The 26801-nt window shown below is 57.4% G+C and overlaps 11 protein-coding genes across 11 annotated transcripts; 4 read left to right on the forward strand and 7 right to left on the reverse strand.

The window, feature by feature from the left end:
• Positions 1-90: 90 nt before the first annotated feature.
• On the reverse strand, positions 91-597 carry PHSY_005799 (hypothetical protein; the record flags this gene model as incomplete). Its single annotated transcript, XM_012336407.1, has 1 exon — positions 91-597. One exon carries the CDS (start codon positions 595-597, stop codon positions 91-93), a length of 507 nt encoding a protein of 168 aa, XP_012191797.1.
• Positions 598-1507: 910 nt separating this feature from the next.
• PHSY_005800 (hypothetical protein) lies at positions 1508-1744 on the reverse strand (the record flags this gene model as incomplete). Its single annotated transcript, XM_012336408.1, has 1 exon — positions 1508-1744. The coding sequence occupies one exon, from the start codon at positions 1742-1744 to the stop codon at positions 1508-1510; it is 237 nt and encodes a 78-aa protein (XP_012191798.1).
• Positions 1745-2837: 1093 nt separating this feature from the next.
• Positions 2838-8417, forward strand: PHSY_005801 (hypothetical protein; the record flags this gene model as incomplete). The annotated part of the gene is made up of 1 exon (XM_012336409.1): positions 2838-8417. The coding sequence occupies one exon, from the start codon at positions 2838-2840 to the stop codon at positions 8415-8417; it is 5580 nt and encodes a 1859-aa protein (XP_012191799.1).
• Positions 8418-8582: 165 nt separating this feature from the next.
• Positions 8583-9017, forward strand: PHSY_005802 (hypothetical protein; the record flags this gene model as incomplete). Its single annotated transcript, XM_012336410.1, has 1 exon — positions 8583-9017. The coding sequence occupies one exon, from the start codon at positions 8583-8585 to the stop codon at positions 9015-9017; it is 435 nt and encodes a 144-aa protein (XP_012191800.1).
• A 193-nt stretch (positions 9018-9210) lies between these two features.
• On the forward strand, positions 9211-11247 carry PHSY_005803 (inner membrane magnesium transporter MRS2; the record flags this gene model as incomplete). The annotated part of the gene is made up of 3 exons (XM_012336411.1): positions 9211-10233; positions 10514-10750; positions 10984-11247. 3 exons carry the CDS (start codon positions 9211-9213, stop codon positions 11245-11247), a joined length of 1524 nt encoding a protein of 507 aa, XP_012191801.1.
• A 533-nt stretch (positions 11248-11780) lies between these two features.
• PHSY_005804 (hypothetical protein) lies at positions 11781-12556 on the reverse strand (the record flags this gene model as incomplete). The annotated part of the gene is made up of 2 exons (XM_012336412.1): positions 11781-11865; positions 12207-12556. 2 exons carry the CDS (start codon positions 12554-12556, stop codon positions 11781-11783), a joined length of 435 nt encoding a protein of 144 aa, XP_012191802.1.
• Positions 12557-13448: 892 nt separating this feature from the next.
• PHSY_005805 (urease accessory protein UreD) lies at positions 13449-17214 on the reverse strand (the record flags this gene model as incomplete). The annotated part of the gene is made up of 3 exons (XM_012336413.1): positions 13449-13976; positions 14726-15163; positions 15739-17214. The coding sequence occupies 3 exons, from the start codon at positions 17212-17214 to the stop codon at positions 13449-13451; spliced, it is 2442 nt and encodes an 813-aa protein (XP_012191803.1).
• Positions 17215-17609: 395 nt separating this feature from the next.
• Positions 17610-17939, reverse strand: PHSY_005806 (hypothetical protein; the record flags this gene model as incomplete). Its single annotated transcript, XM_012336414.1, has 1 exon — positions 17610-17939. The coding sequence occupies one exon, from the start codon at positions 17937-17939 to the stop codon at positions 17610-17612; it is 330 nt and encodes a 109-aa protein (XP_012191804.1).
• Positions 17940-18341: 402 nt separating this feature from the next.
• On the reverse strand, positions 18342-19523 carry PHSY_005807 (hypothetical protein; the record flags this gene model as incomplete). The annotated part of the gene is made up of 2 exons (XM_012336415.1): positions 18342-19202; positions 19416-19523. The coding sequence occupies 2 exons, from the start codon at positions 19521-19523 to the stop codon at positions 18342-18344; spliced, it is 969 nt and encodes a 322-aa protein (XP_012191805.1).
• A 738-nt stretch (positions 19524-20261) lies between these two features.
• On the reverse strand, positions 20262-22000 carry PHSY_005808 (hypothetical protein; the record flags this gene model as incomplete). Its single annotated transcript, XM_012336416.1, has 3 exons — positions 20262-20815; positions 21163-21210; positions 21442-22000. The coding sequence occupies 3 exons, from the start codon at positions 21998-22000 to the stop codon at positions 20262-20264; spliced, it is 1161 nt and encodes a 386-aa protein (XP_012191806.1).
• A 2370-nt stretch (positions 22001-24370) lies between these two features.
• On the forward strand, positions 24371-26707 carry PHSY_005809 (other/HAL protein kinase; the record flags this gene model as incomplete). Its single annotated transcript, XM_012336417.1, has 1 exon — positions 24371-26707. The coding sequence occupies one exon, from the start codon at positions 24371-24373 to the stop codon at positions 26705-26707; it is 2337 nt and encodes a 778-aa protein (XP_012191807.1).
• Between the last annotated feature and the right edge of the window lie 94 nt (positions 26708-26801).

The raw sequence follows: 26801 nt of genomic DNA on the forward strand, positions 1-26801 counted from the left end.
GGCTGCGCGGTGTGCGTTCGAGGCGGGGGAGAGAGGGCGAGGAGGTTGCTGAGGCGGGCGGAGCGGGAGCTGAAGTGGACAGCGTTACCCTCAGAAGGCTGGGAAGAGCTGGTCGACGCGTGGATGTGCCATGCCGATCAAGAGCTGAACAAGAGCTTGACCGAGACTGCGGTCAAGTTTGCCGGCAAGGTTGCGGAGGATGATGGCAAGGAGACGGTCTGGGTAGGGGACACGTACTTCCTCGCACCCAAGGATGTCTTCAACGATGAAGCGGTAGAGGTGGATGACGAGGTAAGTTCGAAACTCTTCCCCCAAGAACGGACCGGATAGAAAGTCGACGATTTCCCCCCTGCGCGCAGACCATCTTTCCACTGTGGAAGGGTGCGAGCATGCGCAACCCGATGGATCGTGCGACTGATACACCGACTTTTGTCCAAGATCAAACTCTCTGGATTCCGATCCGCTGCTTTCTGGTTCGCTGCTTTTCTTGGGTTCATCGGTGTTGGTGCTTTGGTTGGCGAGTCGCTGTTGGTTGGGAGTCCCTGGCTTCAACTTTGTTTCGCTGTCGAGGCCTCGCACGCGCGTGTCAATATGCATCGCAGGGTGGGGGATCGCACCGCCGTCGGATCGACGTTGTTTCGGAGCGATCTTCTGGCCTGCGTGCTGACCTGCGTGGCGGGGAAACGATGCGAGCAGGGTGGAAGCGTTAAGAGGGATTTCGATGAACGGCGATGGTGGTCAAAGGGCTGACTGGTTGGATCGAGCGAGGTGGTGACGGTAGAGGGAGCATCGCGGGACAGAGGGCATGTAGGCCGGACCGAACAGAACACCTGCTCACTGTCAAGGCTCACTGTTGCGCATCTACCCGGCTCTACACACATTTCCCCCCTTCACCATTCCCCCTTCTCTTCGGGTCTGATGTACGAAACGACGACTAACACTGTCTCTTGGTTTCCAACCCGCGACAGTTGCTCCGCTGCACAACGTGTCGCACCACCCTCGGCTCAACATCCCAAGCCTCGTCGATCAAACTGAACAAGTTCACCGTGGAATCTCTCACAACTCCCCTTTTCAATACGTCGCTGTCAACCCTGCTATCGACACTTCAATACGCAGCGGCATCGCACGGCTCGCGACGCTTCCTCGTCAAGTCGCCATCTCGCCAGGTCGAACTGTGGCTGTTCTCACGTGCGACGTTCACCACATCTCTGTCCAAACATTGGACCACACTCGGCGGGGAGGTGGGGGAAGGAGCGATATGGAAGGGCAGCAAGGTGTTCTTCCGTCAGCCATCGGCGGGAGAGACGGATGGTATAGAGACGGTGGAGCTACCAGAGGTGGTGTTTGGCTGGCTGACGGACGCGCTGGAGCAATGTCACGAGAGCTTGCCGAGCGAGCTGGGCAAGGTGCTGCCAGAGTGGAAAGCCGCGTACTTAGCTAGTGTCGTTGATGGAGCGGCGACGACGCATTGCAATTGAAGATATCCTCTCTAGCCGCAGATCCCACATCACTCCAAGAGCTTGCCTGGTACTGAAATGGAGAGGCGTGCTCCAGCCGATCCGTCTCGAGAGTCTGTTGTGAGGAGGAAGACGTACGAGACCCGAGATGGTGGCAGTTCATTTTTGTGGCTTGTTACGGTTTGATAGACAACATTCGGCAGAGTTGTGGCGATGCGACCCAACGCGTTAATTGCCGGCCGCTTGCGGCGAAGGGCAAGAGCCAAGAGACTTTTGGGCGCGTCCATCGCCTTTCGTCGGGGTTGCGCGTCTCGGCCAGAGACTTCTTGGTTCCCTTTGTGTGTTGGCGTCTCGTTTCGAAGTGGAGCTGGCCCTTCGACGTCAGCTTTATTCTCGTGAGAAGCTCAGAGGCACAGCGAATGCAATTGTAGCCTTCGTTGCGAGACATGGTATGCTTTCTGGTTGACTCCCAACGGACAGCGGCAAACTCAAGAACGGCCGCTGCACTGCAAGTCTGTCGACACTTGTGTTGGAAAAACAGAAAAGGAGATTAAGAAAGAAGAAAGCTCGGTTTTCCATGCAAGAGTGATATCTGACAGGCGGCAGCAGCAGCAGCAGCGTCTCACGGATCTGAAATTGGCAATTTCGTGCCGCGTGAGGAGAGAGCGCGTGGGCCATGCATGCAGCGTCCAATTTCCTTCGAGGCCCACACACGCACAGGCACACAGGCAGGCGACTGAAAAGGTGAGAGACGCGTGCTGCCAGCAAAAGTCGAAAAAGCGAGAGAGAGAGAGAGAGAGAGAGAGAGGGGAGAGACCAACAGGCACCGACGACCAAAGTCACACGCAACACTTTTCAACCACTCGCCCGGCAACCACGGCCACACGGGCAGAGACAGGCGAAGCCGAAGGCTCGAGCGACCCTTGCATGATCCCTTCGAGACGCTACCCTGCTATACTATCACACCCGTATCGCGGTATCGCAGACTCGCCCACGATCACGATCGCCATTCGAGATACCTTAGCAACCACCATCTCTGTATACCCTGGCCCCCGCAAGTGCGACAGTCGAAACAGCTGCTGTCGACTCGGCGACTTTCTACCTACACGTGCATCTCTTGGACACAGCTTGGCGGTGACGGTCGAGGCCTCATCGAACAGGACGACGACAACCGTCGTGACGAGCAAGCAGGGCTCACAATACTTCAGGGCTCCGCTCCTTACGCCAAGCGATCGCATCATTGCAGCGTTGCTATGCCCTCGATGGCTGCGTAAGCAACTGTTCGGCAGGACATCTGCATTCCCATCCCATCGGCATCTTCCGACCTTGTCTCCTCGTCTCCCTCTCGCTAGGTGAGACTGTCGGCTCCCACCCGCCGCCATGGACTCGATCTTCGGACGCAAGAAGCGCTCGCGCCAATTCAATTCGGAAGCAGCCGACAAGGCGATCCCCTACGAACGCACCGCCACCGGACGCACTCCCGTCCAAGTCGATAACGGCCTCGCCAGCTCGTCGTATCATTCCAACGCCAGCCCCACCAGCTCCAAGCTCTCCATCGGCAACCCTTCTGGCAACCCTTCCCTCGGCCACGGCATCCATCGCTCCAGCGCCTACTCGGACGTTCAGTACGACGTGCCCAGATCTCGGCTCGTCAGCAATGCCAACGATTATGCTGCCTATCCCTCCACCTCGGCTTCCATCATCTCGCACAATGGCGGCTCCACTATCTCGTCCAGCGCCGGTCTCTCGTCGCATCGTCGCAATCCGTCCGCCGCCTCCTCGTCTCGTCAAGGAATCAGCACGCACGATTCCATGCAGTCCACCGCAAGCTCGTTTGCTCCCAACGGCGGCGCGCGCTCATCTCGCTACACATCCAACACCAGCTCGGGGTTCGCCAACGGCGGCGCCAACAGGCCTCACGATGTCTTGAGCAGGATGTCGGTCGCTTCGGGCGTGTATGGGCATCCAGACGATGGCCGAACTGCGCCGAGCGCTAGCAACAGCCACACCAGCTTGGCGCGCGAGTCGTACCAACAGTCGGGCAAAGCGCCCGATTTTGCGCTCACACGTCCTCCTGATGACCAAGTCGAGCGCCTCTTTGCTGAGCTCATGGACAAACGCGACTTTCTCAACGTGCCCGGCGGCAACCTCTCTGACGAGTTGAAAGAGACCGCGCGGCGCAACATGCTCAACTTCAGCGTCGACAAAAAGTGGACCCTCGTGTACAACGACAAGCTCACCGAATGGCACGCCGAAAAGGAGCGTGATCGCAACCGCCGTCAGCACGCGTCTCAGCCAGGTGGGCCACCGGGTGCCGGCTCCAGCATGGTCATCACGCGCAACTCGCCCGAATGGTTCATCAAAAAGTTCATGGACGGCACCGTCACCACCAAGCACATCGAATCGCTCGCCGTGACGCTGCGCACCTGTGCCATCGGGTGGATCCAGAGCTTCGTCGAAGCCAAAGGTACGCCTGTGCTCGCCAGCTTCCTCAGTGGACTGCACGCAAAAGGCATCAAGAACGACAACGACCTGGCGCTCGAGTACGAAGTCCTCAAAGCCTTCCGTTCGCTCTTCAATTCGAAGCCAGGTGCGAACGATGCGCTCGCCCAGCCCAAATGCATCAGCGGCATCACACATTCCATGATCTCGCTCCAGCTCACCACACGCAAGCAGGCCGCCGACATTCTGCTCTTCTTGTGCCACTGGGATAAGCCTACTGGACACCGTCTCGTGCTCAAGGCGTTCGACGACCTCAAGACCAGCCAGGGCGATCATGGACGCTTCGATGCGTGGTTCCGCATCCTCGAGCAGACCATCGATGGACGAGGCAAGATGGGGTCCATGGTGGGAGCCTCGGACGAAGTCAAGAAGCTCAGCGTCGTCGGTCCGCACGAGTCGAGCCTCAACGAGTATGCCATCAACAACATGTTTCTCATCAACGCCATCCTCAACTCGGACATCGTGCCCGAATTCGAAGTGCGTGTCCACCTTCGCAATCAGATGGAGGCGAGCGGTCTGCAGCGTATCCTCATCAAGATGCACGCATTCAAGAACCCGGACCTCGATGCGCAGATCGGTGTTTTCGAGAAGGGCTCAGAGGCCGATCACGAGGACGTCGTCGAGACCTTCAACAAGGAGGTGCTTACGGATCTGAGCGATCCCGTCGACGTCTTTCGCGCCATCGTCGGCAAGGTCGAAGGATCGCGTGCCTACGATTTCTTCCTGTCGGCTCTGCAGCACCTCTTGCTCATTCGAAGAGACGGCGACGACCTCGTACACTATTACCAGCTCATCGATTCCATGGTCACCTCGGTAGTCATGGACCGCAAGGGTGCCGTCGAGGGCAACGATCTGTCGTCCCTGCTCGGTGTCTCGGTCAATAACGTCCTCTCGCGCTTCGCGGACCAGGATCACATCAACTCGATGCAGTCCGAGCTGCAAAAAGCCAAAGCCAAGGCGGCTGCTCTAGAGCAAGAAAAGGTTGAGCTCGAATCCAAGCTCAAAGCAGGCTCGGATGGGCTGATCGGCAAGCTTCAGGAGCAGATCGAAAAGCTCGAAGACGATCTGTCCTTGGCGCGAGGCAACGCTGGTGCAGCGAGGGACGAGATGGACGAGATGGAAAAGGCGTACATCGACCGCGTCGTTGCTCTTGAGATCCAGCTTCGAGAGCTCTACGATATGCTCCGTGAGGCGCAGATGGATGTAAGCGATGTGGCCGCCCCCGGGAAAGGCAGCCTGGACCGCAAACAGCTCGTCGATACCTTGGAAAAGCAGCTCGAGCGGAACAAGACGATCCGCAAGCTGGAGGCCAACGCACGCAAGAACAAGGCAGGCGACAAAGGTGGCGATGTGCCGCCTGTGCCGGGAGTGCCCACCGAAGACGACCGCAAGCGCATCTCTGCATCCGTACGGCGTCAGTCTATGTTGGCACGGCAAGCGGAGAACGACGAAGAGGATGGCGCCGACGAGGAGGCAGAGCATGAGCAACAAGGACACGACGAAGAGCCGCTGGACCCCGAAGCAGCCAAGTGGAAGATCCAGGCAACACTGGCGGCTGGAATGGCGCAGAACACCGACCTGGCCTCCAGGATGGTGGACGCGCGCGAATCGCGACGCCGCAAAGCTCAGGCACCGACACCGGGAGGCACCGGCAAGCGCACGTCCCATCCTGCTGTGCGGACTCTGCTCGACGAGATCCGCCGGCAGCGCGAGGATGATTCCGACTCGGATGACGACATGATTGCGGGTCGAGGAAAGAAGAAGCCGAGCAGATTGGGGAGCGTCGCAGAGGCGCAGGCTGTCCCTGCACCTGCAGGACTGGCACCGCCACCACCTCCACCGCCTCCTCCCCCGCCGCCGCCGCCGCCGCCGTTTGCTGGAGGTATGGCGGCGACTCAAAAGGCGATGCTCGACGCTGCAGCGATGCCACCTCCGCCACCGCCACCTCCGCCTCCCCCCGCCCCAGGAATGCTGCCTGGTCTTTCGCAGACCAGCAGCGGGGCCGCCAGCGGCGACATGCGCTCCGCCTTCTCCACGCCCAACTCGTCTCGTCCCGGCTCGGGGATGATCCCTTCGATCACCAGCACGCCTGCTCCGCCTGCTCCTCCGCCGCCCGGTTCGGTGACCGAGTCACCCATGCAAGACACCTACCGCAACTCGATGATGAACGTGCGCGCATCGTACGCGCCTACGAATCTCGGTCCAGCCGGGCCCACCGCCGCTCCTCCAGCGCCCGGCGTTGCCGGTCTCTTCGCGAATCATGCGCTCAGCCGCAAAGAGGTGCTGGCCATGGCGAGCTCCAAGATGAAGCAGCTGCAGTGGGACAAGCTTTCGCCGCAACATGCCGCCGAAACCATCTTTGGAAAGCACGAGCTCACCGCGGATGAGGAGGCGGTCGTCAAGACGCTGCAGCAGGAAGGACTGTTTGAGGAGATGGAGGAAGACTTCAAAGCCAAGCAGCCGGTCAAAAAGTCGGCCTCGACCGCCAAGAAGGACAAGATCGAGCTCAAGACGCATCTCAGCCTGCAGACGCGCCAGGGAATCGAGATGGTGCTCAAGCGTGTCAAGTCGAGCTTGACGGAGAGCAAGCAGGCGTCGCCGGAAGAGGTGGCGCATCACATCATCAACTGCAACGAGGCGGTGCTAGACCAGAGCTTCCTCACGGAATTGCTGAGGCACTATCCGGAGAGCGAGACCAAGGGCCAGTTGGGAGAGTACAGGAATGCGTCGGACGAAGAGCTGCGCCTGCTGCATCCCGCCGATCGACTGGTGGTGCTGTTGATGACGGTGCCGCATCTCAAGGAGAAGGTCAAAGGGCTGCTGTACATGACCAAGTACAAGGAGACGTTTGATCTCATCAAGTCGGGCACGGTCAAGGTTCGCGACGCTTCCGAGGGATTGATGAAGGCCAAGGCGTTCGCGCGGTTGCTCAGCTTGATCCTCATGATGGGCAACTACCTCAACTCGACGGGTGTGCAGGGTGGTGCGTTTGGATTCAAGATCACGTCAATCAACAAGCTCGTCGATACCAAGGCGTCGGATGGCACCACGCTGCTGCACTTTATCGAACGCACCATCTCCAAGTGCTTCCCCGAAGTCGAGACGTTCATGGACGAGCTCGAGCTGCCGGCCGAAGCGTGTCGGGTGCAGCTGTGGGACTTGCGCCGCGATCTGGCCGAACTCAAGTCCGGCAGCTTCCAACATCGCAAGGAGCTCGATCGACTGCTCGACGAGAACGACGAGAATCTGCAGGATCCGTATGTCAAGATCATGCTTCCGTTCCTCAACGACGCGGCTTCCGAGCTGCAGAGGCTCAACGACCAGGTGCAGTTTGCCGAACGCGTGTACAACGAAGCGCTCAAGTACTTTGGCGAAGGGCCTGATCCCAAGAAGCGTGGACTGGGCCAGCTGGCCAACCAGACGATGCGCACCGAGGACTTTTTCGGCATCTTCAAGGAGTTCTTGGCGGCGTACAAGAAGGTCAAGGTGGATAATGTGAGGATCGGCGAGCAGAGGGCGATGGAGGCCAAGAGGAGGGCGGCGGCGGAAGAGCGGGAGAAGGAGAGGCAGGAGGCGCTGGCGAGGAAGGAGGCAGGCGTGGATGACAGTGCGGTGCTCGAGACGCTGTTGGGATCGTTGCGAAGTGGCGGGGGTGGGCCGAACAAGCAGAGGAGGAAGGCGAGGGAGAGGAGGCAGACGAATGCATCAGCAGCTGCGGCAGCAGCAGCAGCAGGATCGACAGCGGGAAGCGCAGGGGCCGGCGGGTCAGAGGACTCGGGTGCTGCAGCTGGCAGCGTGTTGATGGGTGCGCAAGGAAGTCCGTCGGACGTAGCGGCGGCAATGCTGGCCAAGCTGCAGGGTGGACAAGAGGGAGGAGCTGCAGCAGCAGCAGGCGACCAGCCAGCCTCATCCAGCGCGAGTGCGTTCAGAACCACGCGCAGGAGGGATCGTCGTTCGGGTCGAGATGCACCGCAGCCACCTGGTTCGACACTGGCCAGAGACGCGGCGTCCGGAGAGGTGGCGAGCCCGACGATGACGATCGACTCATCTCCGGCTCTGTCGCAGCAGGCTTCGTCGACGACGCACACGCCCTCCGCGTCGATCTCGGTCTCGTCCTCGGGTATGAGGGTGTTGGGCGATACCACGGTGGGCGATGCCACGCTCATGCCGTCTTCGTCGAGTCGAAGCAACCACATCGAGGCGGGTCAGTCGGTTCTTGGACAATCACAGGCAGGAGTCAGCCAAGATACACATGCAGCACATGAAACGGTGGAAGAAGAGGGTGCCGAGGATGAGGAGGACGACGAGGGGTCTGAATTTGAAGATGCTCTGGCTGCGCCTCGCAAATCCAATGTCGGGGCGGGAGGAGGGGGGGCAGGCTCGGATCTGGAATGGTTTGATCCGGATCTATCTGGTTTCTCGGCTGCTGGGCAGAGCATCAAGTCGAACAAGGAATAGGCTGCTGTCGTTTCCGTGTAATAGTATTCGTCGTCGAAAGAGTCTTTGCGTGACTAGGAACGAGTGTCCGTGTTGGTCTTGGAAGCGCATGCACCGTCGTATCGATTGAGGACTATGAGGGTTTCGGGTTGTCTTCTGTCGGTCAAAGTGGAGGACGGGCGAGAAATGGCCGAGTTCCGATTCGAAGATTTTCGGATGACGATTGGATTCGTGAATCATGAGCGAGCTCCCTTTGCTTCTGCCACTATCACATACATTGTCGTCGATTCCGTTCGCACGATTAGTATCGCTAGCAAACGTGGGCATGCGCACATCAGCGAGGTCGCTCGCACGACTTGTCGGCCGCGACAATGCTACGAGTCGATGCAGAGCGAATGCGACCGCGACGGTGGCGAAACCTGCCATTGTACAACGCGGATGTTTTGCAACGGTAGCGGCGCAAGCAGCCGACTCGAAGGGCAAGGCAAAGCAGGAGGCGCAGGAACAAGGACATGCTGTACTGCAAGCAAAGCGAGGCGTTCCGTTGACCGTGGCGTGGTGTCGATCCGGTCTTCAGCAGCAATCATCATCGTGGGCTCAACGCAGCGGAACGACAGTTGAGACATCTGCTAGGTTCTATCACATTCACACGTTGCACACATCTGCAACAACACACAACGCACCTCGCTCTTCAGGCATAGGCACCCCATCACCGTCCTCCTCATCGACACTACCGCCTCCACCACCTACCGCTTCTTCAAATACACCAGCCTCGCTCGCGGGCCTAGGCACAACCCAACTCTCCCCGGACATCATGCTCCGCTGCACCATCTTTGACTCAACCGGTTCAGCCACTTCTACATCCGGCGTGTTCAAAAAGTCCCGCCTCTGCTCCGATCACGGTCTCGAACCACGCGATCTCCGCAAGATCGATTCTCGCGTCCCCAACTTGGTCCCCACCATCCTCGCGCGAAGAGGCGGCATCCTCGTCAACATCCTCCACATTCGAGCCATGATCAAGAGGGACAAAGTTTTGCTCTTCGACAGCTACGGGAGCACCGACAGTCAGCTACACTCGGCATTCGTGTACAACCTCCAGCACAACTTGAGACCTCTTCACCATCAGCCTCAACATCACGGCAGTGGCGGCAGCAGCAGCAGCTCTTCAGCGGCCGGATCGGGTGGTTTGGCGTACGAGTTCAGAGCGCTGGAGAGCATCCTGGTTTCCGTCCTGGATGCATTGCGGATCGAGCTGGGTGTGGTGAGGGGGTGGACGAGTGGAGTGTTGGAACAATTGGATGACGATGTGGATCGGGAAAAGTTGAGGACGCTGTTGCAAGTGTCGAGAAAGTTGAACGCGTTCTTGAGCAGAAGCAAAGCGGTCAAGAACGCGGTGGTGGAAGTGTTGGAGAACGAAGAGGATATGCAGTTGATGTACCTTTCCGCCGCTCCGCCCAGTAACAACGCCAACAACTCGTCATCAACCTCGACCACTTCAACATCCTCCGCCCTCTCAAATGCCTCATCTTCCAACAACAGCGACAACGCGGCAGAGACGAACGATTCCCAACCCATGGACGAACTAGAGCTTCTGCTGGAATCCTTCGACAAGCAGGTGGAAGAAGTCGTCGCTGAAACCACCCAGCTGCACTCGGATATCACCAACACGCAAGAAGTCGTGGAGCTCATCCTCGACAACAACCGAAACAAGCTGCTCGCACTCGATCTGAAAACCAGCATCGCGACCATGGGCATCTCCGCGGGCACACTGTGGGCCGGACTGTTCGGGATGAATTTGAAGAGCCATATGGAGGAGCTGGATTGGGCGTTTGCGGTGGTGAGCGGGGTGGCGTTTGGTGCGGTGGTGTTGACGGCCGGGGTGGGGTTGAGGAGGTTGGAGAGGTTGAGGAAGGTTGGATTGGGAATGAGGGGCAAGATCGAGGATAGGAACAAGGGTGGGTGGTTGGAGAGGTTGGGTGCGAGGAGGAGGAAGAAGCTGGAGGGGTCGGCGGGAGGAGGTGTGATGAATGTCGGTGGCGTGCATGCACCGATGGGTTATCAGCCTGCGTTTGCGGGCGTGTATGGTGGATATCCGATGCAACCGCATTTCGCGCCAGGGCCGGCTGGCAACGGTTTCGGTGCCCAACCCAACTTTTCGCCACATGGAGAACCGCAGCAGCAGCAGGCTTCGTCGTGGTTGCCACACGGCGTCCACCCTTTCCCTCCAGAACCTGTCGTCGACACACCGTCGAACACCAACCCGAGCCGTCAACCCGTGTCGTCCACAGCGACGGCGAAAGGTTCGCAGCAAGCAGCAGAAGAGGTGGCCGAGGCATCGGCTGCATCGGCCGCAGGTGGGTCGCTGGGTATGGGTTTGGGATCCAAATGGGATTCTGCCGGAGGTAATGGAGTGGGTAAGAAGCGACGTGGCAAGACGTAATCTCAAGGAGATCGTGGTCATTTGCGACGAAAAACACTCTATAGAACATTGACACCTCTCATAACATTGCTTTGAAAGCATCGCTATATGACAGAGTGACAGAGTGACTGAGGCACGAAGTAAGCACTCGACTCGCTTTTGCGACAGCGGGGAAAACCTCGACGCCAATCAGATCTTGATCGGACCATCGTTGGGGCAACTGATGTAATCCACCTTTGTGATTCCATCCTTACCGGCCACCAGCACATCCGCACATCCCGGATGACCCTGCTGATACCCCGCCCACACTGTGATCGTATCTCCGCCACGTGTCACCACCTGTGCTCGGGTGGTGCTGTCCCACACGACAAGTACGAACTGCGAATCGTTGTCCGGGTTGGGAAACACAGAGTAGGTGCCCTGTGTGGGTAGCTGTTGCGTGACGGGTCCGCTGGAGGAGTCGAAGCATTGGTGGACCGAGTTGGCAGGGTACGGCGTCGAGGACGGAGGGGAGGTGCAGAAGAGCGAGTAGGAGTAGAAGAGGTTCATGCCGGGAGGTGTCGGCCCGGCAATGGTGAGGGGCAGAAGGAGGAGGAGCGGGATGAAGAGGAGTGAGAGGCAGCGCATGGTTTGAAAAATGTGTTGAGGAGATGGTAGATGAGAGCAGAAAGGTGTTCAGCGAAGATTGGATTGGTTGGAAGAGAAGGAGGATGGAGAGAGGACAGGTTCAGAGGATTTATATGACCGTCCGGAGAAGCACCGCCGAAGATGTACGCTGAGTTGGAAGCTAATGACTCGGACCGCAGTGGAAGCTGTCGGACCACTGCTTACTCTGGTGGGTGTCATGAGCGATGGCGTCGCTGAGCAAATTACACCGCATTGCAGCTCGCCGTTATCGAGCCTCCGTTGCATTACATTAGCGGTGGCGAGAGAGTTCAAATGAAGTTGGGTCCAGCACCGACTTATTAACGGAAGTCGCATCCGGCGTTGAATGAACGAATGCCTCGCATTTCATGCCCACCGAAGGGGACCGTTGCGACGGGATTTCGCCTGCGAACGGGAACGCTGCTCCATTCGCCCCACAGCTCCGCCCGTTCCGTCTTCTTGCTAGCAAATTGAGCGCAAGCAGTCCCACCAGCGAATGTTTCACACGAGAGGATCGGTTGTAAACAATGTGATCGTATTCAACAAGAACATGATGTTGGCATGCATAGCGACGACAACAAGGATGGTTGAAAACTACAGCAAAAGAAACGCGGAGATTCACGACGAGAGGCCATGCCTGGTGTGAAGATTTGAGCCACGCAACGCATCTCGACCGATCAATTGGATCGCGCTTCTCACCGCTCCGCCTCGTCCGTCAACCCCTTCCCACACAGCGTCTGACTTACGCGTGAGGGTTCCAGGGAAGCTGCATCGGACCATATTCAGGGTAACTGACAGCATCGTACAGCACGTAACCAGTCTGGTCCTTCACGTTGACATAAGGAGCTGCTGGTTCGTCGTTCAGCTTTCCCCACGACTGCGTGATAGTGTACCCCTTCTCCGTCTTGACAGTGGCGACTGTGTCTCTGCTCCAGAGTGCCACCGCAAATTGGGATGGGTTCTTGTCGGAAAAGACCGAGTAGGATCCGGGTCCAGGCAGTTGCTGGGTCACGCCTCCGGCGCCGGAGTCGTAGCACTGGTAGATGGTTCCATCCGGGAATCCACCGAGACCGCCGCAGAAGGTGGTGTAGTTCATGAAGAGGTGCAGACCAGCGGGGGCGGGATCGGCGTGGACCGAGTTGATCGAGTTGACAAGGAAGAGAGAGAGAGACACGAGGGTGGTGAGAATGAAGTACATGATGGGCAGTTTGAACACTGTGTGTGCGTGTGTGTGGAAGAGAGGGAGGGATCGTTGACTGGAAGGAATTGAAGATGTCGAGAAAGGGGGGCTTAGGCTACGACTGAGGGTTGATATATGCGCTCAGAAACGCGGGTCCCCTCGAAGAACAGACGATGGATCTAGGCACTTCGAGTATCCGCAATGGCGGTGCTTTGTTGGTGGTCCCTCGGCCGCTTCATCAAGCGGTGGGCGTTTGCTCAACGCTCGTTTGGGCACCACGAGCATTTGCAGTGGCGGTGCGTTTCGGTGGCACACTTCCCCCTTCATCAAACGATGGGCCTTTCTTCAACAAACAAAAAACGCTCCGACGCAAGTGTCACAATACTCACTCGATGGTGTCCAAGCATACAATCCAACGCCCCTTACAAATAAGATCGCCATTCCACAAGGACCTCCCTAGAAGTTTTTCATAAAGACACCCATAAAGTCTCATCGTTTGTGATCTCGTCGCGCCGATCTGAGCGGACAGGTTCATCTTACTGTACTGTACCCGTCGAGGTTCATCATGTCAATTCAGAAATGGACGCACTAGCCAACAGGTGAAGGCGAAATGCTTGTCATTGCATTTGAATTCACGAAGTACAACAGGAGCCACTGCCTTCGATGCAGATGGTGAGACACTCTCCGCCAGCTTGACATGCCTATGCAGAATGACACTCTCTCATCGCAAAACGACCCCACACCTTCCCTTAGCGCTAACATCAACCCAAACCACCTTGAGCTTCGAGGACCAACTTGACCGTCACTCCTAATGGGGGCCGCCATCAGATCCACTGCTAGGTGGGCCGTAATCGGGTCCCCCATCCTGATTTCCCCCAGGAATCACGACCATACTGTCGGTCGGACAAATATCACCCATCGACATACCTTCATCTCCGTCGATGTCGTACCAAACGCAACCATTTCCAAAGTCATTGTCCGGTTGCACATCGATCTTGGTATGCTCCGTCTTAACGGTTGCCTTGGAATCCTTATTCCAGAGGACGATGGCAAACTTGGTTTTGTCAACGTCGTTAATATAGACAGAGACAGAGCCCGTGGAATCGATAACGTCGGCTTTGGATCCGGTGTTAGCGCCGACGCAAAGGTGGTACGTATGATCGGGGAATTTGGCATGGGGATCAGAGCAGAAGGTCTTCCAGCCGTAGAAGAGGTCGAGACCGGCAGGTGCTATGGCGGGTCTAGCGATGGAAGGTGCTACGGAAAGCGCTGCGAAGAGGAGCAAAGACAAACGCGTCGTTTTGAGTGTAGGAACGATGTGTGGAAAGAAGTAGGCCTGGGACAGCGAGTAATTCGTGATGGTGCTGGCGGTATGTGTGAGCGGCACATTGACGGTCTTATATCGAACCCGCAAACAGAGGCCCGACGTTTACCCGGCACGGACGTGATTGCTGGTGGGGAAACAAAGTGCCTGTGGGTCCCTGGGCGTGAAGATTGTTGGTTCCTCTACACTCCATTGACATCGGCGTTGGAGGGCCCACACACGGTTCGCCACCGATCGCTCGACCATCGATGCAACTGCTATACGCGCCGTATCAACCTCCCACCCGCTGGTCCCGCAAGAGAGAAGCAGCTCGCTCTCCCTCTCAGCCGCGAAATGAAAAGGGGCGGAAGAGACGAAACGTGGGAACCATAGTCACCGTCTTTTTCAACGTCGTCATTGGTGGCCGAACAAAGTCCGTGACAGCGAGTGGCCTCATCCGTAGCACATTCCGCCTGGCGCGCGTGGGTTCAGCTCCACAGGTGAGACGTTCCTCGCCACCAGGGCGATTTCGAGTCCTCACCTCATTTCGTGTCTGCTCATACCCACCTCTGCACCTTTACGATCACACTGATCGAAGCGGAAAAGTTTTTTTTATTGATGGTCATCGCCTCTGCGACGTTGGTTCGTTGATCACATGTCAAGTTCCAGCGCAAATCAGCCTGATCTCCCCCTCACAGCATTCAGATCCTCTGTCCAAGCTCCCTCTTTCCCCGTCTTCACGGGATCTTGACCCTCGGCTCCGTATAACAAGTGCGGCGCACCTTTGGTCCCACCCACTTGCCGTCCTTCAGATCGGTGACGTACCACTCGGCACACCCAGGCTGCGCCAACTGGCTTCCCGCATACATGGTGAACAAGTAGTTCTTCGTCTGAACCTGACTATTAAAGGTCGGGTCCCACAGAACGATGACAAATTGCGAGTTGTTGGATGGGTTGGAAAAGACAGAGTAGAGACCGGGAGCGTCGAGCTGCTGAACGACGGGTCCGTCGGCAGAATCGACGCAGATATGCAAGTAGTGGATCGAGGGACCGCTGGTGGGAGGAGAGTTGCAGAATGTGTCGTAGTTGTAGAAGAGGTTCAGGCCGGGTGATGCGGAGGAGGCGGAGACAGATTTGAAGAGAAGCAGGGAGATGCTGGAGAGGAGGAGAGCAAGGAGATTCATGGTTTTTTTCTTGACAGAGCAGCGATGAATGGACCTCTGTGGAGAATGATGGTGCGAACGGGAAGGATGAGAGAGGGACACGACCAGTTTATATCTGTTCTAATGCCCAGGCGGTGCCATGCTTCGAAGTCAACGAGCGACCACTAAAGTCCGGCTGTACCCTCTGGATGGCTCAAGGGCACATGTGCTTTGCTGGCGGAATCACCCACGAGATGCCGAATTGCAACCTCCGCCCGTGGGAGGAAGCAATGTCGAGCTGCGTTGCGAAGCGTGCAGTCAAAGATCAAGTGTCCCCCAGATGCGGTAGTTTGGCGTCAACCCACCTGAACTACCTTTCATCAGACGCCCGCCGTAGCGTCGGTTCGGATCTCTGTAGCTAGGTGTGTCGAACCGCTGCCGACAATCACACGTTCCCCGAGACATCCAAATTCTAAACCAGAACCGTCAAAATGGCAGCTGTCATTTCTCATGCCGACTCCATGGCCAACTTACGAACCCAGCGCTTGACGATACAGATCCCTGCCGACAACCCGCTCCAACCCACCCAGCCTGTCCCTCAACCACCGCCGCACCATCTCCACATCCCTGCCCGCCACCCTCACCACCCTCACCCCTTCCTCCACGCTGCTCAAGCTCCACAACACCTCCTCTTCCCTCAGCGTCGTCGTCGGTCTCTGCTGGATCTTTTCAAACTCGCTCTCCAACCGCACGCCTACCTCCTCCGCATCAATCCCAGCCAGGATCAGCGTAGCGTAGCAACCGAATGGATGGTTTCTCCGCGCCAACTCTGTGAATTTTTGCCCGCTGATCGGATCCACGAAGAACTCGTTCTCCGATTGCGACAGCAGGATCGTATCTCGAGCGACGACGGTTCCCGCGATGCGCAGTTCGTTCCTCGAGCGGTACGAGGCGAACTCCCATAGCTCGGCGGATCGCGGTGGTATGCTGTAGTCTTTGGCTGTTGCGTGCTGTGCGGTGGACGAAGACGAGTGGGAATCGAGATGATCCAGTCGTTTGGTTTGGGATGGTGGTGGGGGCACGGCGGTTCGTCCCGGTGTGATCCAGTCGAGAACGATGCAGGAGGAGGTGGAAGGGTGCCGTAGATCGAACCGTTGGATTTGGTCGTAGCGTGCGTTTGCGAAGCACGTCACAGGATCGGGAAAAAGCACCAACGTCGAATTGGGTCGGATGAGGAATCGAAAGTTCTGCCTTGTCGCAATCTTCACCTCCTCCCCTTGAGCGATTCGACGGTTGGAAGTGAAGCTCGCCGTACTCACTCCCCGCGTAGGCCGACTAACCCTCGTCTTGAACACCTTGGTACTTCCCTGCGTCAACACCATCAAACAGCATCCCATCCCCACATCCACATCCAGCTCCACACTGTCGCCCGAAACCAACCCCCCACCATACCCCACCACATACATCGCATTCACCACCTTTCCCCCCGCTCTTCCTTCGCTTTGACGTTCTTGCTCCGAGGAAACCTCGCGGATCATGGTTGTGGTTTGACGCGTAGCGTTCCTGGAACTGACCACGGGCGACATGAGTTTCAACGGAAAAGTAAAAGAGAGATGTGTAAACACTCCTCGTCCCGACTTTGCACAACGCAGAACGGCCAGACCCTCACCGTTGAAGTTGCTGTCATTTCCCCCGTCTTCCTCTACGCTCTGCGTGGCGTCTTGCTGGACGTTCTTGTAGATCTTCTTGAGCGTCGGTTTGCTTTTAAATTCTTCCAACTGGACACCTCCACCACTGGGCTCGATCCCGGAAGCGATCGAATTGGTAGCATCGGAGGAAGTGGTGGAGGAGCGGATTCGTTGTTGACGTTTTTCCAGATCGTGCGCCCACATGGCAGCACCGATGCGGTTCGAGATGGAAAAGATCAGTCCGATGAGTGGGATGCGTTCCATGAGCGCAGCTACGAACCCGAATGATCGGTAGGCGTGCTGTCGTTCGGTGATCCACAGTTCGATCTGAAAGGGCGACATTCGTTTGGCTTCGAAAAAGCTCTGGTGGAGCAACCGACCGTAGGTGAGCGAACGAAGCGCTGCACCCAACGCCATTCCGAATAGCGGAACGAAGTCCATCGGCAACAAAAACACTTCTCCGCGCAAAGTTTTTCCCCAAGAGTCAGCGCAGTTCTCTCTCGAAGAGACGTTGGAGTGGTTGGAAGGGACTCACCTTTGAGAATGACGAACCTCACCAGAGGGGAAGCTAGCTTGAGGTACCAAGCTTGCTTCTTGGCGTCTTTGATCGCCTTTTCCGTCGGAGGGTTCTTGAACTCCTCGACGTATTCTGTCCACCAATCCGCCGCTTTCCCCCTCGACCTAACCGTTTGAACGTACGCCGTATTCCTGCATTCCCTCAACTTCCTCCGCAACCAAAACTCCATTATCGCATGAACCTGACCGATCACGAACATGAATGTCGCAAAAGCTGTACCCCCCATAGAACCAATAAATCAGTACTTTCTTCTTCTTCTTCAGGGGAGGGTGGGAAGGGACTTACTCTGTAAACTCGGTATCGGAATACGAAACGGCAGGCTATCATCCGTCACATCTGCCGTCTCTACCACTCTTCCATACACCGCGTTGAAGCCCGTCACGGAAGCAGACGCCGACATGAAGTAGTACACGAACAGTCGCTGGAAGGGCCACGTGAGGACGCCCCAGACGCCCGCGACGACAAGAGCCTGCTTAGCGGCGTGCGAGCATTTCTCCCACATGGGCTTCCATAGCGCCGGATCGTGAGCCAAGCGGTACGCTCCAACGATGCAGTACAGCGGTGGGAAGGTGAGCGTCTCTTGCGGCATCGTACCCGATATCCCGCGCCGGTGGAGAGCGATGAGAGGATCGAGAGAGGTTGGCGAAGAAGGTGGAAGCAAGTGACATAGCTTGTGGAGGAGAAAAGAAAAATTAAATCAAGTGGTCCAAGCGCACGCACACACTAGCTTCGAAATGCACAACCGTGGGTCACACCGAGCCCTTCTCATCTCGTCGCAATCAACTCGCTCTCTGCCAGAAGAACCAACCTAAGTCCTGAATCATTCATGATTGTCGAACGACCCCAACATTCGGAACCACCGTCCAAGCTGACCCGTTTCGGAAATGCATGCCGAATTCGAGCACTCACCTCTCACTCAGATCTCACACACACTGTAAAGTCGCATGAAAGATTACTGCATAGCTATGTTACATATCGGTTTTGCTTAGACTTAGAGCTTCTCGGCGATCATCTGCTCCATAGTAGCGCCGTCCTTGGCGAAACCAGCGATACCCTCGGCGAGCTTGGTGTTGGCCATGGGGTCCTTGGCGAGGTCGAGCAGGAAGGCGGCCTGGTCGTTGATGTACGACACCTTGGGGATGGCCTCTGCGCTCTTTGCGTTGTCGACGGAAAGCTTCTGCTCGACGGGGCCCTCCTTGTTCTTGAGCTCCTCGAGCAGCTTGGGCGAGATGGTGAGGAAGTCGCAACCGGCGAGCTCGAGGATCTCGCCGATGTTGCGGAACGAGGCGCCCATGACGATGGTCTTGTAGCCATGCTGGCGGTAGTAGGTGTAGATGCGCTGAACGGAAAGAACACCGGGGTCCTCGTGCGAGGCGTACTCCTTGCCCTCGGCCTTCTTGTAGTAGTCGAGGATACGGCCGACGAAGGGCGAGATGAGGGTGACGTTGGCCTCGGCACAGGCGACGGCCTGGTTGAAACCGAAGAGGAGCGTCAAGTTGCAGTGGATGTTGTGCTGCGACTCGAGCTCGCGGGCGGCCTGGATACCTTCCCAGGTCGAGGCGATCTTGATGAGGACGCGCTCGCGCTTGACGCCGAGCGACTCGTAGAGGGCGATGAGGTGCTTGGCCTTCTCGATGGTGGCCTCCTTGTTGAACGAGAGACGAGCGTCGACCTCGGTCGAGACACGGCCGGGGATGATCTTGAGGATCTCGACACCGAAAGCAACCAGGAGGCGGTCGGTGGCAAGGTCGAGCTGCTTGGCCTTGTCCGAGGTCTGCTCCTTGGCGTACTTGACGGCAACGTCGATCAGACGGGCGTACTTCTCCTGCTTGACGGCAGCAAGGATGAGCGACTGTTTTGGCGGGGAGAGCAGAGCAAGAACAAGGAGCAAACGGTCAGTATCGCTATTCGGCTTTCGGCGATCGCTTTCTCGGTGCAGATGCAAGTGCCTGGCACTAGATGCAGAAAGAGGCAAAATTTCTGGAATGGAAGGACTTCCTCGACAACTGCGACCTGGCCTCGACTGCGCCTACATTGCATCGTGTTGCAGACAGCGGGAACTTACAGGGTTGGTGGTAGCATCCTGGGGCTTGTAAGCGTCGATGGACTCGAAGTCACCCGAGTCGGAGACGACGGCAGTGTACTGCTTAAGGGAGTCGAGAGCGGAAGACATTTTGTGTATAGAAAGAGACACGCTGGGGAAAGTGTGTGCAAGTGGCGGGGTTTTTTGGTGGTGAGAAGGAAAGATGACAGAATCCGAGCCGAGTCGGATATCTTATACGATGGCTCAGTTTCCCAGGGTTTTGCGATTTGGGTGTGGATGTCGATGTTGCGTTGCCTCGGAGCGCGCAATGAGGCGGATCCAAGCGCACCCTGGCAGTCAAGCGAGTGAGCACGAGAAGAAGCACCCGCCGATGCGCTGGACAATGTGCCGCTGATCTGGCAAAGATTAACACGTTTGATTGCGAGCGGCACCTGCGCCCGGGCCACGGTCCGAAGCTTGGAATTTTTGAACCTGGCCTAGAGAGAGGGCAGCAGCATCAGCAGCTGAAGCAGCAGCGCGTCATCGGAAATTCCAACACTTTCGGAGATCATCCGTCAACTGGGGACACACTACTATAACACTGGCAGCAAGGATCAGCATCGGGATCAGAAGAAGTTCGAAACGGCAGGAAAACCTCACATCGTCATCTTGACCTTCAAGTTTTGAATTTCGGCCTAAAATCCGCCACCGCCCTTGAGTTTCTCAGTCACATTGTTCGGAACTGTTTCAATGGGGTTGGTTGGAAGGTGGAAGAGCCTGCCGATCCTGACACAGTGCAACACAGCCAGCTTGAAAACAGGGCCGAGAGAGAGCGGCGCCACAGCAAAACTGGAGATGTGCGATTGATGTCGATCTTGCGGCGGCTAGCTAGTGCTGTACAGCAAACCACATTGTCCCTTCTATGTCGATCGGCTGCTGTTTCCCTTCACAGCTAAGATCGCTGTTTGCTTCAATGAGCACAGCGCCAAGCTCGTTACTGTTCTTGATGTCTGACTTGCATCGGTGCCATGTCGGTCTTTGCAAGCCGCAGCAATCACAGCATTGACCGAAGGGCGGACAGGACCAATGACAGCAAAGTCTGCTGCACAACGTGTTGCACGATATCGTCACAACTGCTGCTCGATGGTCCGGAAACCAGACCCGATTACGACCCCGTTCTTGGTGGCAGGAGGTTTTTTTTTTTTTTTCCACGCAGCGAGTTTTGCGGGCACAGCACACGCGAGGCAGATCGATCACGACATCATCTTGCATGTTCCACTTTTCCTTCTTGAACACTCGTCGGCGAGGTGCGCCTCTCTGATTCTTTGAGTTTTCGGGAGTTGAGCTGCGAGCTGTCTTCTCAGGAACCGTGGCGAAACACGATAGCAAGCTTTGTCGGGTCTTGCCGAAGCGGTACCGTACAACGCTAGCGGCTGGCAGACCTGCTGTACACACCGGCAACGTGATCTCACTCCCGATGTAGTCTTGCTAATGCGTCCCGATCATACGCCCTGCGTCTGATGGTGACGATCCCACAGTTTACCTATGTTGCTCTCTTCCGCGTCGCCACACCGGACACATCGATTATGCAGGACATCCTTACCGGCAAGTATCGAAGTGGGCGCACCGACCAAGGCGAAAGGGGGAATGTGCCCTCGTCCAGATCACCGATTCAACTTGAACCGAGATGGCCGGTTGCGTGTTGTTCTCTGGTGGACCCTTGCCGCAAATCCTCTAACTTTGCCGGTGCGCCTTTACACAGTCTCTTTGATCGCTTGATACCGCTTACCGGCATGTCCAAAGACGTCCACGTTCGGCAATCTCAGCACACGATCAGCTTTGCAGGACGAAGATCAGGGATACAATTACACGTGGCTAGTCGAATGAAGAAGCAATGAATGGTATACAGATGCAAGCGAGCGCAACAGGTGACAATGACAAGATGCAGAGGTCGAGGTCGTGATCTACATTTCGCCGCATTCTGTGTTCAACAAGCAAAGCAAAGAAGAGGATGTCAGTGAACTGGCCAACGAGGTCTGCCGTGGGTATAAACTTATGCAACACTTACGAGTCACTCTAACCGCCATCTTCGGACGGTTATTTGCTCCCGTAGGAACGTTCTCCATCTTTCTCAACGTCAACAGACCATCGACCACCTTGCCAAACACGACGTGCTTTCCGTCCAAGAACGGACACGGTTGAGCCGTGATGAAGAACTGACATCCGTTCGTTGCCGGTCCCGAATTCGCCATGCTCAGAAGCCCTGCCTGGTCGTGTTTCAACGTGAAGTTTTCGTCTTCAAACTTGTCGCCGTAGATGGAGCGAGATCCGGTTCCGTCGGCGTGGAGGAAATCGCCCCCTTGACACATAAAGTCCTTGATGATGCGGTGGAAGATCGAGTTCTTGTAACCTTCGGGAACGTGGTTGGGTCGGAACTCTCCGGTGCACAGCTGACGGAAGTTCTCGGAGGTGCGAGGGACGATGTCGGAGAAGAGCTCGAATTTGAGACGGCCAGCAGGGGTGTCGCCGATCGAGATGTCCATGAAGACGATGGGTCGACCGTTGGTGCCTGCACCGGGCACGACAGCCGTTGTAGAAGCCGATGCTGTGTTCGAAGACGACGACATTTCTGCGGCTTTTCACGGTCTCAAACGCCTCTTCGCAGCGGCAACAGACGGAACAGCAGCAGGGTTGTTGTGACGATGCCGCAAGAAGAAAGCTTCTCGAGAGCATGCGGTGGAGGACAGCTTTGCGATTTTTTCGGACTTCGGCCATCGCTCGAATCGGCAGATCTTGCGAATCTTATCGGTGATTGATTTTTGATAACACGACACCCTCGGGCGAAAACCCCTCGGCTCGCACCGAAGAGAGAGAGAGAGGCAAAAAAAGAGAGAGAGAGCCTGTGTCGGTCCAAGCTGAACCATCTGGCAACCGAAGCTTCACCCTGGACCCTCGCGGCGAAAGTCGTCTAGGCGAGCGTCAAAGTAAGTTATGCTTCGAACATGGTGTTACACGACAGCAAGCATTCCTTTAGGTTCTTATCCCCTGGACGAGGTTGTGCCACGTTCTTGGGCCTAATGCAGTGGCGTGGGTGTTTCGTCTGCCAGCAAGCAGACTTGTCTCGGACCTGACTCTCATTGGCGCCTCGAACAGAATGTGTTAATGTGTCGTAGAGAGGAAAGCAGCTGCTGTCAAATGCCTCCTTGCTCAGGAGACTGACACGGAAAGGACATCTTGTAGGACATCCGCACATGCGCATTTCAACAGCAGCTGGCGGCGTCGATCTTGGCCTCTTCTCTCAATGATTGGAGCCAAACGACCCGAGCCTTGCCGTTGTCGTTGCCGTTTCTGCTGCTGCTGTCGACTCGAGCCGCCTGGTGGCAGGCCAAAGCACCTCGGATGCCTCAGTCTACACCCTACATGTGTCGACAGACGATCTCGAGCGGGACTGCAAAGGAACTTCGAGTCGGCCTGTGAGCCGCTAACGATGTGGAACCCAAACAGCCGCGCGTCACGCCGGGCTTTGAGGAGCCAGAGCGCAAGAGAAAATAATTTTCCACATCGATCTGCTCGAGATACTTTTTGGACCCTGACCGACCGAACCCTCTTCGATCCTTGTGAATGGAGAGCACTGCCTTTGAACGCCAAGATTGACTTGACCCGTTGTGCAAGACACGGAGCATAGCCGCCGAGATAGATTGGCGCACTCCTTGCGACAGTATGACTTCATTTGTATCTACATCGCCACAACACAGACGGCAGCATCTGCTGCGGGGAGCGTTAACGCTCGTTGGCAGACAGAAGCTGTGTTCGGTTGTGCGTTGGGCTTGAGAGCTTAGCTCCGGAGCGGGTTGTATCTGATGTCGAGAGTTCCGTCGTCTCTTGCTGCTGCCTGTATTTGAGGTCGAATCGAAACCCACCCGTTGCAAATTCGCTCAAAATCCGAGAAATCGTTGCCGCGAAAGTTGCGTCAGTTTGGCCGTCGTTTGGACAGACGACACCGACACCCTTGACCCTTGCTTTGACCCTGGTTGGACGCTGAATTATTTTTTATCGGTTGTGAACTGATGGGGCTCAGCTCGGCCTCGCCGCGATGGCTGCCTGCCTGCTTGCCTGCTTGCCTGCTTGCTTGCTTGCTTGCTGCACTTCGAATGGCGAGAAAAGGGAAAAAGAAAAATTTATCGAGTTGCAATTCGAGTGTGCCGCGCCTTGCCTCCGGTGAATGAGTGCGTGTACGTGTGTGAACTAAGTAGGTGAGTGGGACGGCGATTCCGAGCTTGCGGCGCAGCAGCTGACAGAGGCGACCATCGCTTCAAGTGAAAAAGTGTTTTCCCTCGACAACGCAGTGTGCTGCCCCACTTTTTTTTTCTCTTGCCGCTGCCTCGAGAGACGTTGCTTGCACCCTTGCCTCGCCTCGCCTCGCCGCGCCTGGCCTGCTTGGTCTGAGTGTGGGTCTGTCCATTTCTGCCTGTCTGCTGCCCTGCACCACTGCCCTGCCCCGCCTCCTCGTCGTTGCCCTCGGGCTCCCCCCTCCCCTCCCTCCTCAGCTTCGGACAGCCCGCCGCCATCGCCCCTCCTCTCATCCTCACCATCACCATCATCATCGCCTTTGTCGGCTTGTCTGTCCGTAGCGGGTGTCACAGCGGTATCGGACCATCCTCCGTGTCTCCTGCGCAAGACCTCCATCTCGAAACGCTCAGCCGCTCAGCCTCAACTCCTTTCGCCATCTCTTCTCTTTCCGCTGCAACGTGTCTGGCGTCGTCTACAGCCACTTTGGCACTCCAGACGTAGCTGTCTCAAGCTCAGCCCCGAGCCCTTTCATTACTTGTGTCTCCAGACCGACTCTGCGGTTGCCACCTCATAGACGCACGACACGCGAACACCACCTCGACTGTCATCTCCCACGACATCCATCCCTTAGGCTCCAGATAAGCTAACAACCAGATCACAGCTCCCATCGCCTTCTCATTCCTCCCTCGACCATAAACACAAACACCATGGCCGAAAACGTCACACATACCGAAGATGCCACATTAGAAGGCGGCAATCCTCCCAAGGAGCCAGGCGAAACACGCCCTGCTGCCGCTGCCACCGCCACCAAGCACAACGGTGCCGCTGCTGCCCCTGCCACCAAGTCATCTGCCATCCTCGCCAACTGCGAACCCAAGCCTCTCATGGCGACCCCTTACTCGGATCGCATTCAGGCCGCCATTCGCGATGGTAGCGTGCGCATCCCCACCGAGGAGCGCGAGATTCGCGCACGCGAACTCCTCGTCTTCTCCGACAGCGAGACCGAATCCAACCTCTCGCGTCCTCCATCGCCCGACCGCGACCGCTACCCCAAGCACCGTCTCAGCGGTCTCCAGAGCAAGGACCAGACCATCGTCAAGCATGGCCTCGAGGCCGAAGGTCCCGAGGGTCTCGCCGCGCGTCTCGAGCTGACGCGCGAGAACAGCCCCTACGACTTTCGCGCGCAGCTGGCTCCTCCCAGCTTTGCCCAGGCAGGTGGTCAGCTTGACGGTTCGGCCGCAAGCACCTCTCCGCCCTCGCTCGTCTCGTCGAGGCGTCCATCGGCCGGCACCGCAGCGCAGGCCAATGCCGCTGGCGCCGCTGCCGCGGCTGCAGGCGCCTCGCGCCCCTCGTCGCCTCCGCCGCGCGCCATGTCGCCCAGCAAGGCTCCTGCTTCCACCAAGATCAGCCACAGCACGCTCTCTGGTGGCACGAGTGCCACCTTCGCCACTTCGCCACGACCCCAGCCTCCCGTCGAGCCCACCCGCGTCCCATCCAGCAGCGGCGAACAAAAGGAAAAGCCCAAGGAGAAGGAGCCCAAGGGAATGTTCCGTCGCATGCTCTCCGGTGCCGGCGGCGGTCACTCTGACAAGGACAGATCCAACGCCGACGCGGCTGCTGCTGCCAGCAGCCCTAGCCGCGAGCGCCCGTCGCCTCGCACCGCAGCGAGCCAGCAGGGCAGCGGCTACATTTCTCCCATGCGTTCGCCCTCGCTCAGCCGAGGCTCGACGCCTCCCCTGAGCCCGCGCAACGAGACGGACGAGGCAGCGCTCGCTTCAGGCTACCAGGCTATGAACCTCACCAGCCCTCCGAGCAGTCAGCCTCCCAGCCGCAACGTCTCGATCAAGCGCAAGGACGGCAAGTCGGACAAGGACGCAAAGGACGGTGGTGCCAGCGAAGGGAGCCGCCTCACCGTAGCAGCGCTGCGCGACTGGGATGCCAAGGGCAAGCCCGAAAAGTCGAGCAAGAAGTCCGACAAGGGCAAGGACGGCGACGCCAAGTCGACCGCCAGCTCGACGCTGCGCGACATGATCATGGGCAGTGCACCCAAGCTTTCGCGACGTGGCTCCAACACCAGCCACGGCAACAAGTCGGACGGAGGCAGCAAAAAGGGCGGAAGCACTGCCGGCGGCGAGACCGCCAGCCTGCTCAAGAAGTACGGTGTCTGCGAGAAGGCCGCCATCGGCAAGGGCGCCACTGCGGTGGTTCGCCTAGCACACAAGTGGGATCGATCCACCGAGAAGCTGTACGCGGTCAAGGAGTTCCGTAAACGTCGCAAGAACGAGACGGAGAAGGAGTACGTCAAGAAGCTCACGTCCGAGTTCTGCATCTCTTCGACGCTGCACCACATCAACATTGTCGAGACGGTGGATCTGGTGCAGGACGAGAACCGACACTGGTGCGAGGTGATGGAGTACTGTCCCGGCGGCGACCTGTACGCGGCGATCAAGCGCGGTGGCATGTCGCAGGCCGAAGTTGAGTGTTCCTTCAAGCAGATCCTCAACGGCATTTTCTATCTGCATTCGATGGGTGTTGCGCACCGCGACATCAAGCCCGAGAATCTGCTGCTGGATGGACACGGCCACATCAAGATCACCGACTTTGGCGTCTCGGACGTGTTCCGCATGTGCTGGGAAAAGTCGACGCACTACTCGAAAGGTCTCTGCGGGTCCGAGCCGTACATTGCGCCGGAGCAGTTTGAGAAGAAGGAGTACGACGCGCGGCTCGTCGACGTGTGGGCGGCGGCGATCGTGTTCTACTGCATGCAGTTCCAGGAGCTTCCGTGGCGCGTGGCCAAGATGTCGGATCCGACGTTCAAGGAGTACGTGCAGTCGTACGCGACGAGCGCGGCGCCGTCGCCGCTGTCGAATCTGAGCCCGAGGGAGTGCAGGCCGCTGCTCAAGAAGATGCTGTGTCCGGATCCGAAGGCGAGGTGGACGATGGACGACGTGTTGAAGGATCCGTGGTTGATGTCGGTGCCCGTGTGTGAGGAGGGCAAGCAGAACGATCATACCCATTCGAGTGCTCCGAGCAATTCGTCCTGAGGTGACTTGGGGACGAAGCGCGGGGTGGTGGGGGGAGGCTCGAATCTTATCGTTGCGAAGTGTAGTGGGTGACTGAAATGGAACGAGGTTTGCA

This window comes from Pseudozyma hubeiensis, assembly GCF_000403515.1.
Source record: "Pseudozyma hubeiensis SY62 DNA, scaffold: PHS53, whole genome shotgun sequence".
Taxonomy (NCBI): domain Eukaryota; kingdom Fungi; phylum Basidiomycota; class Ustilaginomycetes; order Ustilaginales; family Ustilaginaceae; genus Pseudozyma; species Pseudozyma hubeiensis.